Source organism: Gymnoscopelus braueri, assembly GCF_963280865.1.
Source record: "Gymnoscopelus braueri genome assembly, chromosome: 12".
Taxonomy (NCBI): Eukaryota; Metazoa; Chordata; class Actinopteri; order Myctophiformes; family Myctophidae; genus Gymnoscopelus; species Gymnoscopelus braueri.
Window position 1 is genome coordinate 2,995,370 of NC_137614.1, and position 18,034 is coordinate 3,013,403.

Sequence of the window (18,034 nt, forward strand, 5' to 3'; positions counted from 1 at the left end):
TATATATATACATATATATATATATATATATTCTTTTTTTTAAAGCGAGCATTTTTTACTCAAATCTTTTTAACTCAAATCTCTATCAAAGGCATAGTGTGCAACTTTGCCCTGTGTCTACATAACAAAATTATATATATATATATTTTACCCATCATTTCCCTCTATAGTAGCAGTTATCGGCCACTATAGTAGTGTGGTGGTGTTTACCTGCAGAAACACACTGCTCCCTCGCTGTATTTTGTAACAGTTTCCACTGTTTGTTTTGGTTGAAACAAAAATGTCCCGCACCAAAACTCACGTCTCGCGTAGCCAGACAACTATTCCACAATCTCCGAATGCTATATACTGTAGAGTCTGGAACTACACCGAAATCCGAGAGAGGACGCTGGCACTTCTCCGTTCACGAAAATATATTTAAAATATCTTTACATTTTATTTCCATTTCTGCTAAGCAGCATGCTATATCTACTGTACTTAAATGATTTTGATTTATATGAGGATAAATGTGCACGACTGTAAAGACGAAACGGAAGTGGGGAGGAGGCTTCACATCCGCTTAATATGTTAATCATGATCAGAGCGATGGTCATACAGATGGTGGTCATGATCGACTGCTGCTATAGAGGGAAATGACTGTTAAGTAAAAAATATATGTATTGTTTTGTAACACAGGTTAAAGTTATTAAGTATTAAGACCCATTTAGACCTGGACAGCCTCTATACATTCTTATACCAGGAAAGCGTCTGTGTAATTTCTTTTTTTTTTACCAAGGACCCCCAAACAGATATATATGTGGCCGTTGACCTCCATCTGAAAATGTTTTGTTCCAGGGACCCCCAGAAGAGAAGGTTTATGTGCAAAAAAAGAGCAAATTATCAAACATTTCCAAACATTGTTGAGATTTCTTCAAATTTGTTAAATAATAGCAGATGTACAAGCTTGCAGCGTGGCACGAAGTGACACACTGCAAGCTTGTACATCTGATATTTTTGAATAGCTGACAAATACATGTTTTGAATAAAAATGTCAAGTTTTTCAGAAAACGTAGGTTAGGATTTAGAAGGCGTTTTTTTAAATGGGCCTCAGGTCAAATGGGTTAACAATGAGCAATGTACTGTGTATTATTGTAGCAAATCACAACCACAAATGACACATGTTATGTCATTGCGTTACAAATATTATGTAATATGATATTAGACATTACACATCACTTTTTTATACAACCGGTGATGGAGATAACACCAGGAAGCTATCACACAATGTCGTGCGGCATCGAGCAACATTACTTTGCTGTGTTTGTAGATGTGCTGTTTTCTCTATTCTTTCTACACCACCATTGTACAACAACACAGGCTTAAGTGGGTAATCCAGATGAACAGGCTTAGATTGTAACTGCACAGTGAGATTACTGTACTTTACCAGGTCATAGTTCATATTAGGGATGTTAACAATTAAACTATAATCGATTAATTGCTGTTAAGAATTTACCTGATTTAAAGTAATAGATTTTCAATTAATTAAAAAAATATGTATATATTTTTTCCTTTTCTTGGGATAGTGAAAGTTTATTCAAGGGCTTTTAGAGAGAAATGAGAGACTCCATAGAGCAGGGGTTCCCAAAGTTGGGGTCGCGACCCCAGGGACACTGACCGTGGGGTCGCGAAATTATTTTGGGTAAAAAAACAACAGAGTGCATTTCAATCAAAACATTAATACAAATAGTACATTTTACCCATCTCATTAGGTACTCCTTCTCATTAGGTACTCATTCTGCTAATGTGATTGATTGAATTCTATATTAACAAGATTATTAGTCAAAAGTCATACTAAAATACAATACAAATGCGCAAGAACGTGCAAGTTTATGTGCATAAATTACCTCCAGGGTTAGGTGGGGTCATGAGTCAATGGCTGCATTATTTTGGGGTCCCGGGCTGAAAAGTTTTGGAACCCATGCCATAGAGCACTGCAGAGGGGAGGTGTGTGTGTCTGTGTCCAGCTGATGCTCGTTGACGCTCGTTAATGTTATATACATCAAGGCAATTATGTTTTTGCACTCATTTTCAGTTTCTGACCAAAAAAGTCATTTTGAACCTAAAAAACCCCACCGCTTATCAATTAATCAATTAATCAATTAAAAGGTTATCAACTATCAATTAATGAATTAATCGATAATTTGCATCCCTAGTTTACAGTATATGAGAGAGAGAGAGTGTGAGAGTGCGTGGAGAGAACTACTGTACGTACTGTACCGTACTGTATGAAGAACAGAGCAACTACAAAAACCCATTTGTTTTGGTGTGCTACTTCAAACACATTTGAGAAAACTGCTGCTATTTGAACGGAAATTTAGCGTCTTCTGGATGCATCTCCTATTTGCTGGTGGTGCTTTCATTGTTGTACAATATGAGTGAAGCTACTCCCTGTGCCCTTTTATACAGTACTCAGGCCCGGTTCTGACCAAAATGCAAGCTTTCTCGTACCCAAAATGTTTGTCTAAAAAAACTTTACACCCAGCCCTCTCAGGCGGCACAGTAAAGGGCCGCGGAACGTCGGTTGGGAAACGCTGCTGTAGATGATATACAGACATTAAGGTGCAAGAAGAATCTCAGCTCTCTCTCTCTCTCTCTCTCTCTCTCTCTCTCTCTCTCTCTCTCAAGAGAGAGAAAAAAAAAAAACCATGTTTCCAAGTAACTGACCTTCTCCTGGTTGCTCTGCAGTGTGTGACAGCAGGAGGTTCCATCATGGCTGCCAGCCAGCAGCAGCCCCCCAGAGGCACCGCCGGCCTGGAGAACGGCTCCGAAGGCAAGAGAACCGAACCCAGGACCAACGAAAAGAAATGCTGTAAGTCTGTTGCTCCCAAAATTCTTGTCATTTGTATTTGGCCGCAGATCCCAAATTTGAAAAGATTTTGTGCCTTGGAGGGAGGGACCCCCATAAGAAAAGATGTGTCACTGTCTGCATTATTCAAAAAGAGACCTACAAGCTCACGACAATTTGAGACGTGTCGTGAGTTTGCAGGTCGGCTATTTTCGAACAGCCAAAACAATTAATTCCTCGTTTAGCTGAGGACCACCTGGAACCCCCTCAAGGACCCCTGGGGGCCCCCAGACCCCACTTTGAGAACCAGTGCTCTAAGTCACTGGTTCTCAAACATTTTCATGTCAAGGACCCCGAAAATGATATGTATTTGACCCTCATCTCAAATATTTTGTTCCAGGGACCCCCAGAAGCAAAGATTTGAGTTACAAATGTTCGCTTAAAAAAAAATATATATATATTCAAAGGTTTGCACACATTTTAACGGAAAAAAAAAATAGCAGATCTACAAGCTCATAGCGCGGCACTCGGTGCCGCGCTATGAGCTTGTAGATCTGCTATTTTTGAATAGCCAAAGTATAAAAGGTTAAAATGATTTCTGCTCCGTTAAAGGTGAAAAGTTAACGCAGTCGTCTGGGATAATGTTTTTGTTACTTATTGAACCTCCAGTCTTGCACCTCGGCAGTTCAAAGATTTAAATACATTTCTTTTGATATCTAAAAGCTCACAACGCGTCGCACCGTGACGCGTTGTGAGCTTGTAGATCTGCTATTTTCAAAGATGTTAGTACTTTTACTTTTGGTACTTTAAGTACATTTTGATACCAATACTTTTGTACTTTTACTCAAGCAAATTTTTAATTCCAGATTTTTACTCTGTTACTTACGTAACAGAGTACTTCTACATTGCAGTATTGATACTTTTACTTAAGTAAAACGTTTGAGTACTTTGTCCATCACTGCCACTCTGTCGGTGCAATTTCATTGCATAGAAACGCAACACACAGTTAAAACAATAAAATAATATAAAAAGTGATGTCCATATTCTGCTATCATATCACTTTAAAGTCCATAAAAGCAGTGTCATGTCCACATACTGTACGTAATTCATCAAGGTGGAGTCAATTGCACATGATGTTAAAGTGCAAGGTGCAGGCGGCATAAACTAGTCCGTCAGTTTGTGGTTTTGTTTTGTTTTGTTTTGTATTTGTTTTCTGTTTTTGTTGACCCTTGCATGGATTTGGGAAAGAAGCTATTCGCTGAATCTAGTGGTGTGTGTTCTGACTGACCTACAGCGCCTGGACAGAGGGCTATTCCAAAATAGGCTATTCCAAAATAGCAGATCTACAAGCTCATAGCTTAATCTTTAAATATGTATATTTTTTAAAGCAAACATTTGTAAAATATTTTGTTCCAGGGACCCCCCCAGAAGCAAAGATTTGAGTTACAAATGTTGTCTTTAAAAATATATATATATTCAAAGATTTGCAAAAAAAACACTGAGTGCCGCGCTATGAGCTTGTAGATCTGCTATTTTTGAATAGCCAAAGAAATCTTAAAATGACAGAGATGCGTCCCCGGATTGAATGGGTTAATTGCAAGTATTTTGTACCCTCCTGTTGGTTTTGAAGGTTGCAAAAAAGATAGTGATCATCCATCAACATGTGGAACGTCACCTTATGATGCCACATGACACCAAAAAGGCGTGTCTTCTGTGGTCTGTCCCCATAGCAGACATCGTGGGTGTCTTTTAAAGGCTAATCTCTTATAATATAATCTAGGTTTAACATTAACTCACCAGTCCACTCTGAAAGAATCTTTAAACTATGTGAATTAGATTAGTTATTGTCCCAATACTGCACCAGTGGTTCTCAAATATGTCAAGGACCCCCACATGGATTTTTGCCGTGGACCCCCCCCCACCCATCTGAAATTTTGTGCCAAGGAGGGACCCCCATAAGAAGATTTTGTCATGCATTTGTAAAACAAAATTACAATCTTCAAATATAGCAGAGCTTGTAGGTCTGCTATTTTTGAATAGCTGAGAAATAAAATGGGGGACTTTTGCTGGGGGGATGGAACCCCCCCTGGGGGTCCCCGTTAAACTATTTGAGAACCAGTGTTATATCGTCTCCGACTGTCCAAAACTGTTACTTTTCAGGATTCAAATTCCCAAAACAGCAAAAGTAACAATTCTACAAGCTCGTTTTGAGCTTGTAGAATTGTTACTTTTCTCTCTACTATGCTACTTTTTATGCTTTTGTGTGACGCTGTAGTGTGATCAAGTAGGGCATTAATTTATGAATAAACACAAAAAGTTGGAACATGGAAATAGGAGGTTTCTGCCCGACGGCAACAATATACAGACAGCTTGCACCTTGATGCTGCTGTAGAGTTCCATGTTGTGGCTCCGGGTATGTAATGTATGTAGTGTGGAATGTGTGTCAGGCCGTGGCTTGTTCAGTGCAGTATCGATGGGTCTGTTTGCTCAGGGACCGGCTCTCTAGGACCTGCAGAATAGAGATGAGACGATAATCGCCATTATCGTTTGTCGTGATAAAAAACGCTCACAATAATCGCATCGCAGAGATTTTACTGTAAGTTTTCGGGAAATTGTCCTTCATCGTACACCAGGATGAATTGGCTTTTGTTGAGCTGCAAATTCAGTACAACTTCCAAAAATAGCAGATCTACATGCTCACATCGCGTTGTGAGCATGTAGATCAGCTATTTTTGGCGAACGTTCCCCCCCAGAATAGGGATGCTCTGGGTTCAAGTGTTTAACAAAAGTGGCATTGTAAGTTTTAAGCATATTTTGATTATCGCAATAATATCGTTAATCGCAATAATTTTTTTATGTTGCTTGACTATAGGATCAAATAAGTGTTAAATAACTCTACTAAAACTAAACTATATATATTCTGATAGTAGTCATTGGTGTTTGTTCAGTAACAATGGACTCCCTGTATCTCCAGATTTTTGATGAAGAGAAAACGCATGTTCAGGTCGGGATACGCATTTCATCCAATCAGGGGAGAGAACTCATACAGGATAAACAAGACATAATTGGAACTACAACACATAAAATTGAAGTCAATAAATGTGTTCTCAGTCCTAATGGCAACCCACCTGAAAATGTTTTTTTTCAGTTTAAAGAGCACAAGACACACTATCTATAGCAATGATTACTATCACAATATATAATATAGTAGAGCTTAAACGTTCTAACAAAAACCTGAAAAAACTGATGACTCCCTGACTACTTTAAAAGTCATACTGTGTGTACCTGCCACACTATCACTTACACCACCTTTTAAAGGAGTAGTTCACCCAAACATGTACTTATTTTCTATCAATCTATACGTTTTTGGGTGAACTACTCCTTTAACAATGCACCATAGCCATTCTAAAATCAATGTAAACCACAGTATTATGCCATACTATTTTCCATTTCATGTTCTAGTCATGAACGGAAGGCTCCATTGGATGACCAAACGTTGGTTGCTACACACCAACTCCTGGAGAAAGATTAACAGGCTGGTGGGGTTGAGGAAGATGTGATGAAAATGTCAAAATAAACATTAACCAGCTTGCTGGAGTTTACAAGACTTTGACCACATTTTTTTTTTTTTCGTGCCTCCTTTTTGTTTTTCCTTTTAATTTCTTACATAACTTTTATTTAACCAGGAGAGCCTGACTGAGACTAAAATCTATTTTATAAGAGTGTCCTGGACTGGCCAAGACAAGACAGTAGCACATAAAATCATGACTGCAGACAAACATCCAAGACTGGGGCAAACACAATAAAAACAACCTTAAAAAGGACTTTAATATGAGTGCTGGTGATCTTTTGTTTTTTATGCAGTGGTGTAAAGTAATTATAAGTACATTTACTCAAGTACTTTACTTAAGTACACTTTTAAGGAATTTTTACTTTACTGAAGTATTTCCCATTTTCAATACTTTTACTTCTACTCCACTACATCCCAGAGGCAAATATTGTACTTTTTCTCCACTACAATTTGACTGTTTTAGTTACTAGTTACTTTGCAGATTTAGATTATTATCACAAAACATACATTAACCACTTCAGCCCTATATATATATATATATTTCGGCCATTTGAAAATAGCCGATCTACAAGCTCACAATGTGACACGATGTGACTCATTGTGAGCTTGTAGATCTGCTATTTTCAAAATATTTGTATACATGTTGAACTTGAAATGTGGCATTCTGCACAATGAGTACTTTTACTTTTGGTACTTTAAGGACATTTTAATGCCAATATATTTGTACTTTCACTCAAGTAAATTTTGATTACCAGACTTTCACTTTTATCAGAGTATTTCTACACTGTAATAATGATACTTTTACTTAAGTAAAAGATGCAAAGTACTTTTTCCACCACTGTTTTTATGTGAACTCAACTCAACTCAATTGTGTGCATTAACCACGAAGAGACTTATTTGTTGAGACGAGTGCTGTCATTCCTTTGAAGTTCTTGTGTGTTAGTGTTCACATCATGCATGGAATGGAATGTCCTATTTGCACATGTGAGGACACATGTTTTACTACTGTACCTTAGTGTACTGCAGGGTTTCTCAAAGTGGGCACCGTGGCACCCTAGGGTGCCGGGTAATGATAATAATAATAATACATTTTATTTGTAACGCACTTTATATTTGAAACAAATCTCAAAGTGCTACATGTTAAAAACAAAAAAGAAAACAAGAAAACAATAATAATAAAACAGTGAAATTAATACAATTCTGATCAAAGTCAGCTAAACACAGAAGATGTTTAAAAAGTTAAAACAACACACATGGCTGAGTCCATCTAGGACGGTAAATGCCTTGTTAAAAAGAAAGGTTTTTAGGCCCCTTTTTAAAAGTGTCAATGGACTGTGGTGCTCTCAGATGGTCAGGGAGGGCATTCCACAGTCGAGGAGCAGCTGAGCAGAAGGCCCGATCCCCCATGGTGCGGAGCTTCGTCATGTGGGGTTCAAGTGTGTAAGAGTTTCTAGAGCGGAGGGAGCGGGTGGAGGTCGGGGGTTTGAGGAGTTCCTTTAGATAGGAGGGGGCATTGCTGTGGATGCACTGATGGGTAAGGAGGGAGACCTTGTACTCGATCCTAAAGGAGACTGGAAGCCAGTGTAGTGAATGGAGAATGGGTGTGATATATTCATAGTTCCGCACTCTCATCAGCATCCTAGCAGCACTGTTCTGGATGTACTGGAGCTTCTGGATGCTCGTGTAGGGCTGTCACGATTACACATTTAAATTGACGATTAATTGTCACATAAATAATTGCGATTAACAATCTAATTGTGCTTTTGGCCATTGAACATTGAAACAAATGAATACGAATGTTTCATTTCAAACATTGCACAGGGCAGATATGACAAATAACTTAAATATACAAAGATATAATTTTATACTTGAAAAAAACTTTTAATAAAAGCAGAAATAGCAGATCTACAAGCTTACAACACATCACGTGTTTTAAGCTTGTAGATCTGCTATTTCTTTTTGTTTACGTATTTGAAAATGTATGAACATTTTCAAACATGGAAACGATTATGGAAAAAGCATTGCGATTATCTCAAATAATTACGATTAGACGATTATGTAATAATTGTGACAGGCCTAGTGCCGTGACACAAGTCCAGGGGTGCCTGAAAATAATTAGATAATATTTGGAATTCGTCAGTTCACTTTAACCCTAACCCTCTATACTCAAAACAGACCTCAGAATAATCAGAATCAGCTTTATTGTCACATCACATGTTTACTGTAAAAAAGTGGGGGAAAGTTGTTTTGGTGCATAGTTCCCATTGGATCGTTATTTCCATAGCAAACAAAGAAAGAGAAGAAGGGGGGAGATCAAAAACTAACATTTAGAGATAATTAGAATTCCGCTTGATCATGCTTAGTGTCGTTGGTGGTGTCGTGCACCGAAACATAGCCGATCTACAAGCTCTGTGAGCTTTTAGATCCGCTATTTTTCGTCTTTGAGCTTACGGTAAAAAAAAACAAGATATGACACAGTCATATTATACCATTTTGCTTATTTCTCTCACTAAACATGGCAAAGTTTTTAGATCCCATATTTTGAGAGGACATTGAGCAACAGCGCCACTTACCATAGAGTTACATATTGTGGCCGAACACAGTATAGTGGGTCGTCTTTAGATCCCATATTCTGAGAGTACATTGAGCCCTCATTGGCCAAAAAAAACAGCAAATGAGGAAAAAGTCACGCAAAAGTCACTACTAGCTAGAGTGTATCTATAGACCAGGTCTGCAACCTGGTAAAAAAAAAGGCATTTTAAAAATAATTTCATTCATAAAATCACTGTCTTAAAATGTTGATGTCCTCACAACAAGTATAGTAAAACCTGTGTGTGTGTGTGTGTGTGTGTGTGTGTGTGTGTGTGTGTGTGTGTGTGTGTGTGTGTGTGTGTGTGTGTGTGTGTGTGTGTGTGTGTGTGTGTGTGTGTGTGTGTGTGTGTGTGTGTGTGTGTGTGTGTGTGTGTCTCTCTCTCTCTCCAGCCTGGGCCTCCTACATGACCAACTCTCCTACGGTCATCGTGATGATCGGCCTGCCGGCCAGAGGCAAGACCTACATGTCCAAGAAACTCACCCGCTATCTCAACTGGATAGGAGTGCCTACCAAAGGTACACACACACACACACATTTAACATCTTTATTTGTGTTCACATTTAACGCATTAGGCTCACAATTGACGATGGTTTACGCTAGAGGGTGCTGTTTGCCAACCTATGAGTGATCCTAACAGTAGACCCGGAAATAATCTGATCACGACGAACCCATCCCCGTCTGTCCAAAATTTCTCTGCTTTCTGTTGCTTTTTGGTTAAAACAAGCCACATTCAACTGCCCACAAAGATATGGCAGCGGCACCATTTTTCTATGATTTTTCAAAGGTTAGTGAAATTGCTCGGAATCGCTGGCAAGGGCAACCATAGATGATGTTAAACTCTGCCAGTCAACGAGTTCAGACCGGAAAGCATCATACAAGCTCATAGCGCGCCACTTCGTACCACACTATCAGCTTGTAGGTCTGCTATTTTCGAAAAGTTGTGATTTTTTTTTGCAAATCTTTGAATATATATACATTTTTAAAGCGAACATTTTTAACTCAAATCTTTGCCACTGGGGGTCTCTGGAAAAAAATATTTTTAAATGGTGGGTCCACGGCCAAATACATATAATTTTGGGCGTTTGAAAACCACTGATATAGAAACATAAGTTTATCAGAACACTTTAGGATTTAGAAGACATTTTGTAGAAAGTTAACATGAAATTCTTGAACACAAACAATAGTAGATGCACAGACTTGGGGAAACTCAACAATAAGTGTTTCAGGATACAGATCACGGATATAGGAAGCATCGTCTCCTCCATAATGTGGAGACTGCCAATTATCACAGACAATGAACAGAATTTTGCCAATGCCTTATTATCTCTTGGCTTGGGCATTCCTGCTATCTGCAGGCCACAACTGATTTATGGACCTTAACCGAGGCTTCCGAATATGAACACAAAGCAGTTTACATTTGTAACCAAGCTGTATAATAGCATCCTTAACTCATTAAGACCAGGAAAGCCAGGCATTTTTTATTTTAACCGCTTTAACGAAACCTCCCGAGGAAACCTTTTTCATTTAATAAACCCTATATAGACTTTGTCCATCGGGGGTACCCCAGGGGTCTATTCTTGGTCCCCTGACGTTTTCCCTCTGCACCAAATCTCGTCACCGAAAATAGTCAATTCACTTTTTTTGCAGTATTCCCCTATTATCCCCCTATTATGACATGCCCAGATTGTATATATTTTTAATTTTTCATGCCTTTTTTTGTACATAGTGGTATTTTTTCTCTGCATTTTTATGTTGATATTTGAACTGTTTGGTTGCTACTATATATGTCTATGTAACTGTGTTGTTTTACATTCTTTTGCCTAATAAAAATTTCAGTCAATCAATCAATCAATAGGGCAGGGGCTTGGAGCGCAAAGGGGCATAAGTGACATTTTCAGATTATTATTATAATTGTTTTAATTAAAACAATATATTTAAGCAAGCTATACTTTTATACAGATTAGGCTGCAAGGAATGTATTTTTTTCTGAAAATGTCACTTTACAACCTTTGCGCTCCGAGGCCTTGAGGGCCTCTAGGGATCATGTGGTTAAACATTGTCTATTGTTGTCCCTCACCTGTAATGCAGAGAAACCGGTTTAGCTTCCTCTGTCAATGCATTACCGTACAATACAGTAGGTCTTTTCATTGTCAATGCATTACACTGTTGTAGAACAGTGGTTCCCAAACTGTGGGTCGCGACCCCCAGGGGGTTCCCAGATGGTTTGCTTTATTCTCACTTAACTGTAAACAAAACATACAATATGGCCTGTAAGTGTATAGGCAGTGGTGGAAAAAGTAGTAAAATGTTTTACTGAGGTAAAAGTATCAATACTGCAATATAGAAATACTCTGTTACAAGTAAAAGTCCAGAATCCAAAATTAAAAAGTACCAAAAGTAAAAGTACTAAAATGTTTGAAAATAGCAGATCTACAAGCTCACAACGTGTCACAATGTGACACGTTGTGAGCTTGTAGATCGGCTATTTTCAAATAGCCTATGTATAAAATAGGGCTTAAGTGGTTAGTGTTTCATAATATCATATTTTATATCTGCAAAGTAACTAGTAACTAAAGTTTTCAAATAATTGTAGTGGAGTAAAAGTATAATATTTGCCTCTGAGATGTAGTGGAGTAGAAGTAAACGTATTGGAAATTGGAAATACTCAATTAAAGTACAAATACCTCAACATTTTTACTTAAAATAATGTACTTAGTTACTTTCCACCACTAGATAGGGTATCTGCACATTTCTAAAGTGACAATTGAAGGACTTTTAAGATCTTTTTTATTACCTCTAAAATAAGCCTAATAAGACCATTACTATGTCAAAAGTAAGTAATCAACAAAACTATACCCATACAAATGGTTGGTCAAATATAACCTAAGAAAGAGGCAAATATTGTGAAAATATTCATCCGTCGAACAGAGTCAACTACTACAATTCCAATTGCACTCCAAGTGCTTGTCAGGGGTCCCCAGTTCAAATATGATGATTTGGGGGGGGGGGGGGGGGGATGTTGAGAACCACTGCAGTAGACTTTGTAGGTCTTTTCACTGACTCGGTGGGCCCTCTGTTCTCTTGCAGTGTTTAACCTGGGCGTGTACAGGAGAGAGATGGTGCAGAGCTACAAGTCCTACGACTTCTTCAGACACGACAACCAGGAGGCCATGCAGATCAGAAAGTGAGTCCTCTGTTGTGTCTGGGTCAAGCAGCAGGCCAAGCAGTGTCTCTGGAGCCAGACAGTTGCCTGCATGCAGAACAGAGTTATCTGGTTGAAACCGATGACACGGATGATGTGTAGTACCTCTGCTTTGTCACAAGATGGGGCACTTTCCTAACATTCCGTGTGGTGTCGTTAGTATGTCTGAAATGCAACAAAGTGAACAAACTAGTGTGTATGCACTCAAAAGCAGTGGTGGAAGTACTCACAAAGTAAGAAATGTTACAAGTGAAAGTCCGGAATTCTAAATTTACTTGAGTACAAGTACAAAAGTATTGGCATCAACATATACTTAAAGTACCAAAAGTAAAAGTACTCATTGTGCAGAATGTATAAAAATCTTTTGAAAATAGCAGATCTACAAGCTCACAATGTGTCGCGAGCTTGTAGATCTGCTATTTTCAAATGGCCAAATTATATATAGGGCTGTAAGTAGGGGTGTGCCGTATTTCACGATACGATACACGATATTGGGCTCACGATATCGATACGATACGATACATGGCACTTTTTTATTATGAAAATATATGGGGGGGGGAAGCAAATGCAAACAAATACTTCTGTTTTTACATAATTATTATTGCAATTTTATTTTTCAAAAACGGCAAAACAATACATATCGTCACGAAAACGTATCGCGGGACAATATATCGGCACACCCCTAGCTGTAAGTGGTTAGTGTGTTTTGCGATAATAATCAAAGTCTAAAAAGCAACTAGTAACTAAAGTTTTCAAATAATTGTAGTGGAGTAAAAGTATTATATTTGCCTCTGAGATGTAGTGGAGTAAAAGTACTGAAAATTGGAAATAATCCAGTAAAGTAAAAGTACCTCAAAATTGTACTTAAGTACAGTACTTGAGTAAATGTACTTAGTTACTTTACACCACTGCATTAGAGTTATTAGCTCCACCCTTAACGAGGACAGAGGTGCGAGGGCCCGGTCATCACTGCTTGCAGTTTAATTATTATTATGAATGTGTTTGATAGATTTCATGTAAGTGTTGCTGTAATTGCAGGCAGTGCGCCCTGGTGGCGCTACAGGACGTCAAATCTTACCTGAATGAAGAGGGAGGGCAGATCGCTGTGAGTTATCCATCGTCACTGTGCACTATTCACAACCTTATTCACCACTGATTCAGCCCTAGATACTTTGTCGTAGTGTCGTGAGCTTGTCGATCTGCTATTTTGGAAAAAACGCTTGACAATTTTGGAACAATTTCCCCCTCGATTTGTTGTGAATCGTTCATGTTTTTCTCTCAGGTTTTCGATGCAACGAACACGACCAGAGAACGGAGAGAAATGATCCATCATTTTGCACAGGAACATTCATACAAGGTCAGAATGGAGCATTTGGGGGGGGTCCCCGAATGATTAGCTTAATGTGCAACATAGTTTTCTCACTCAACAGTAAACAAACCAACATAGGCCTACAGTATAAGTGTATACTTATACACTATCTGCACATTTATAAAGTGACAATAGAATGACTTTTAAGACCTTTTTAATACCAAATTGGCCAAACAATTCAATTCAATTAAAACTTGATTCCAGACACACAGGGGGTCCATAGAGTACATACAACACAACAAATAAATACAAAAAAAGAGACAGCTCTTCCCAGGATTGACTATATCCTCAATAATACTGTTCCGGGACTCATCCAGGCGAGACATGAATCCATACATAGTTCCTTAATAGAGCCTCACATGTGTGGATTCCATTGTGTGGACATTTACACATACAAAAAGTGACTGGCACTATGCCATGTAGGGACCTTAAGTAGTATCCTCAGGGCATCATTGTAGGCCACCTTAAGCCTCCGCATGCTACTTTTCTTGTATGTGCACCACAAGAAAGCTGTATACATGTACATGTATTGAGTTTAGTATATCTAGGTCTTGCTTAGAGAGCCGGGTCTCCTGTAGGCACATTATGTCGCACTCTTCTAGGACAGGGGTTCCCAAAGTTGGGGTCGCGACCCCACTTGGGGTCGCGGGACACTGAAGGTGGGGTCGCAAAATTATTTTGGGTAAAAAAATGAAATAAAATAAGAACTTTTATTTTTTTAATAGAATGGATGAAATATACTCTAAAAATGATTACAAATAGTACATTTTACAATTTTAATACATTACAAATGCACACCGAACGTGCAAGTTTATGTGCATAAATTACCTCGAGGGTTAGGTGGGGTCGCGAGTCAATGACCGCATTATTTTGGGGTCGCGGGCCGAAAAGTTTGGGAACCCATGTTCTAGGAGAGAGTCAACAACCAAGCGTCTTGCTTTGTCAGCAGCACTGTGTCCTACACGGAGGCCACGGGCATTATATACATGAAACAATCTTCATGATCGGGGCATAGGGTTCTGAGGTATTGACCCCACAACAGCACGCATATTGGATCCGACAACTCCAGACTTGCGCGGCTCATAGTAGCGCCGAACAAGTGCTCCCTCTGGCCAGAGAGCGGGACTGTATAATTTCGCTGATCTATTGCATTCTGCAGTTATTTTAAATGAGCCAAATCTACAGTTTTTTTGTCTCAATCTTATGACTAGTAACAACACTGCCAAGTTGACTTTTAAGATAATCAGATAACGTTAAGGGGTCCAGATCAGGGTGGAATTTGGTGGCAAACACACTCACTAATTTGGTCACAAGAGGCAAAAGTTGTGAAAATAGCCGATCTACAAGCTCTCAACGCCTCGCAGTGCGAGGCGTTGAGAGCTTGTAGTTCTGTGGAACCTAGTCAAACTAAATGTAATGCCTCAACTCCTACAATTCCAAGTGCTTGTCAGGGTGGGGGGTCCCCAGTTCAAATTTGATTATTTTGGGGGGTCACAGTCTGAACAGTTTGAGAACCCTTTTCTTAGACAAGTTACTGTCTACACATCTACAATATCAACTACCTATAACTACATCAAATCATGATGTGTAATTTTATTAAACAAGACTGTCTTCTTTTTTTTTGCAGGTGTTTCATGTAGAGTCAATATGTGATGACCCTGACGTCATTGCTACAAATATATTGGTAAATCATCTTATCACATATAGGTCAATCTCTTTTTTTACTAAGATATTTTACGGTATCTTATTTATTTATTTATTTTCTTTGGGCTATTTATTTTTTAATAGCCCAAAGAAATCCCAAAAATTACACAGATTTTTCCCTGATCTAAATGGGTTGTACTCAACATATTTAGTTTTTTTTCTTCTCCATCAGGATGTGAAGGTGTCCAGTCCAGACTACCCAGAGAGAGACAGAGAGAGTGTCATGGAAGACTTCCTGAAGAGAATAGAATGTTACAAAGTGACCTATCAACCCTTAGATCCTGACGAACACGACAAGTAAGACACTCGATACTTATAATAGAGAGAGACTTAAAGGGATACCTACTTCACCCCCAAAATAACTTTTTTTGGAGATTTGAATTCATGGATATTTGTTGGTTGGTTTTTGTCTCATTCCTAAGCCAATACCTTGATGACCGGCAGCGGTTCCGGTAGGAGACACAAAGAGTCTCCTTTGTGTCTCCTACCGGAACCGCTGCCTACCGGTCCGCTGGTCATCAAATTATTGCCTTAGGAATGCGACAAAAACAAAAAAATCTCCATGAATTCAAGTCTCCATGGGGTGACTAATCCATAGGAAAAAAAGCATTTTTTTTGGGTGAACCATAAGATTCAAGATTCACAAAGTTGTATTTATCACTGACTTATCATTGCTGTCGGGCAGAAACAGCTTATATCCATATTTTAACTTTTTGTGTTTTTCCATAAATGAACGCCCTACTTGATCATACTACAGCGTCACACAAAAACTTCAAAGGTAGCAGATCTACAAGCTCGAAACGCGGCGCGATTCATTTGAATCCTGAGAAGTAACAGTTTTGGACATATGAGGCCATCGTTAACAATGTGGTTGGTACATTGTGCATCATGTATAATTTAACATATCGTTGCTGTCGGGCAGAAACTGTATTTTTTTTTCCATTAATCAGTGCTATTGAATGAACGCCCTTTACGTCTGTGTGTGGGTTTAAAAAAATATTGAACCAATGAAAAGTATTAAAAAGCGCTTCAGCCTAAACCTTTTAACTCCATTGGATCCTCAAAACTGTCAGTCAAATCCCTTGGTGGCCCATACCCTAGGTGGGGTTGGCGAAAGGGCCTCTCTGTGTGGAGTTTGCATGTTCTCCCTGTGTTTCCTAGGGTAGGCACCCTCACAAAAACATGCAGTAATCCTGGTCTCTATACTGCCTCCCCCTGGTCAGCCAGGGCGCCTGATGGAGGGGAAAGGAACTGGTGGGAATAAAGTGTTCCTTCCACACGCTACGTCCTACCGGGGAAACTCCCCCCTGTCAGGTGACAAGAAGCGGCCTGCTTGCTCCTCATGCATTGAAGGAGGCATGAGCTTGGGCTTGGGCTCTCCCTAGGCTGGCAGAGGGAGAGTAGCGCCCATTATTACATAGGCAATTGGCACTGGGTGAAAATATATGGGTTACAAAATCGTGGGGTAAAAAAAAAAGAATCCTGAAAAGTTAATATTTTGGACATTTGGCTGGTTTCTGCCCGACAACAGAGATATAAGAACAATTTAAATGACTTCCATTCAAACTCAGACAAATTGTAATATTTGGGCAAGAATGCCTTGTTAACTTAAAAAAAACAAAAAAACAGTTGTTCTATTATAAGAAGAGGCTCTTGCAAAGATTCCATTATAAAAGCCAGAGTTACGTAAGGCTAAAATAAAGTCTGGTTATTGCTCTTGGACAGATGTTAAACAGCTTGTAGATTTTGGCAAGCATTGGCATGTACTTCCAGGCTTTGTCCAGTAGGGGCAGACACACAAGTTTATTTGTACTAGAATGTTTTCATGTTTCTGTGTGGTGGGAGTTTCCTTTTAAACTCATATGATGTATTTAATCCATAAAGACCGGGAACGCATCTGTGTCATTTTTTGATTTCTTTGGCTAAAATTTCTTTGGCAAAAATAGCAGATCTATATATCATATATCATATATCTGCTATTTTTTTTGAATCGTGAAAGTGTGTGCAAACTTTGAATATATATATATTTTTTCAAAGCGAACATTTGTAACTCAAATGTTTAATGTTCACTTTAAAATATATATATATTCAAAGAGTTGCACAACTTTTCACGATTTTTAAAAAAAATAGCAGATCCACAAGCTCATAGCGCGGCACCGAGTGCCGCACTATGAGCTTGTAGATCTGCTATTTTTCAACAGCCAAAGAAATCTTAAAATGACACAGATGCGTTCCCGGATTCAATGGGTTAAAATCTGATCTGTATAACTGATATACCGTAAATGCATTTTAGGGAGGAAATGGAAATAAAACACTATGAAGCGGACTTCCTGTAAGGAGTCTCTCAGTCATGATCACTGGGAACCTTTTGGCCAGTTAGTCAAGACCGGTCATTTTAGATTTGAACCACTTTAACCATTATCTTATTCTTTGGCTATTCAAAAATAGCAGATCAACAAGCTTGTAGCACGGCACTCAGCTTGTAGATCTGCTATTTTTGGGGGGGAAATCAGGATGTGTGCAAATCTTTGAATGTATATGTTTTGTAAAGCAAACATTTTTTACTCAACTCTTTGCTTCTGGGGGTTCTACAAATGTCTTAAAAATATTTGGGGGGAAAAAAATATTTTGCTTTGTTGCTATAATATCAGTGATTCTCAAACGTTTTCATGTCAAAATGATATATATTTGTCCGCGGACCCATCTAAAAATATTTTGTTCCAGTGACCCCCAGAAGCAAAGATTTGAGTTACAAATGTATATCTTCAAAG

General features: G+C 38.7%; 1 protein-coding gene and 1 long non-coding RNA gene across 2 annotated transcripts in view; one reads left to right on the forward strand and one right to left on the reverse strand.

The window, feature by feature from the left end:
* The window catches only part of LOC308096711, a 776,952-nt gene that overhangs the window by 751,270 nt on the left and 7,648 nt on the right, over positions 1-18,034 (reverse strand). The gene's annotated exons all lie outside the window — the stretch shown is intronic.
* LOC308096707 (6-phosphofructo-2-kinase/fructose-2,6-bisphosphatase 2-like) overlaps positions 1-18,034 on the forward strand; it is a 68,223-nt gene that overhangs the window by 14,278 nt on the left and 35,911 nt on the right. The window contains exons 2-8 of the mRNA XM_080444125.1: positions 2,725-2,848; positions 9,378-9,503; positions 12,076-12,172; positions 13,229-13,295; positions 13,473-13,547; positions 15,187-15,243; positions 15,436-15,560. Coding sequence (XP_080300251.1) covers positions 2,749-2,848; positions 9,378-9,503; positions 12,076-12,172; positions 13,229-13,295; positions 13,473-13,547; positions 15,187-15,243; positions 15,436-15,560 — 647 coding nt within the window. The 5' untranslated portion in view covers positions 2,725-2,748. The remainder of the gene's footprint in view (positions 1-2,724; positions 2,849-9,377; positions 9,504-12,075; positions 12,173-13,228; positions 13,296-13,472; positions 13,548-15,186; positions 15,244-15,435; positions 15,561-18,034) is intronic.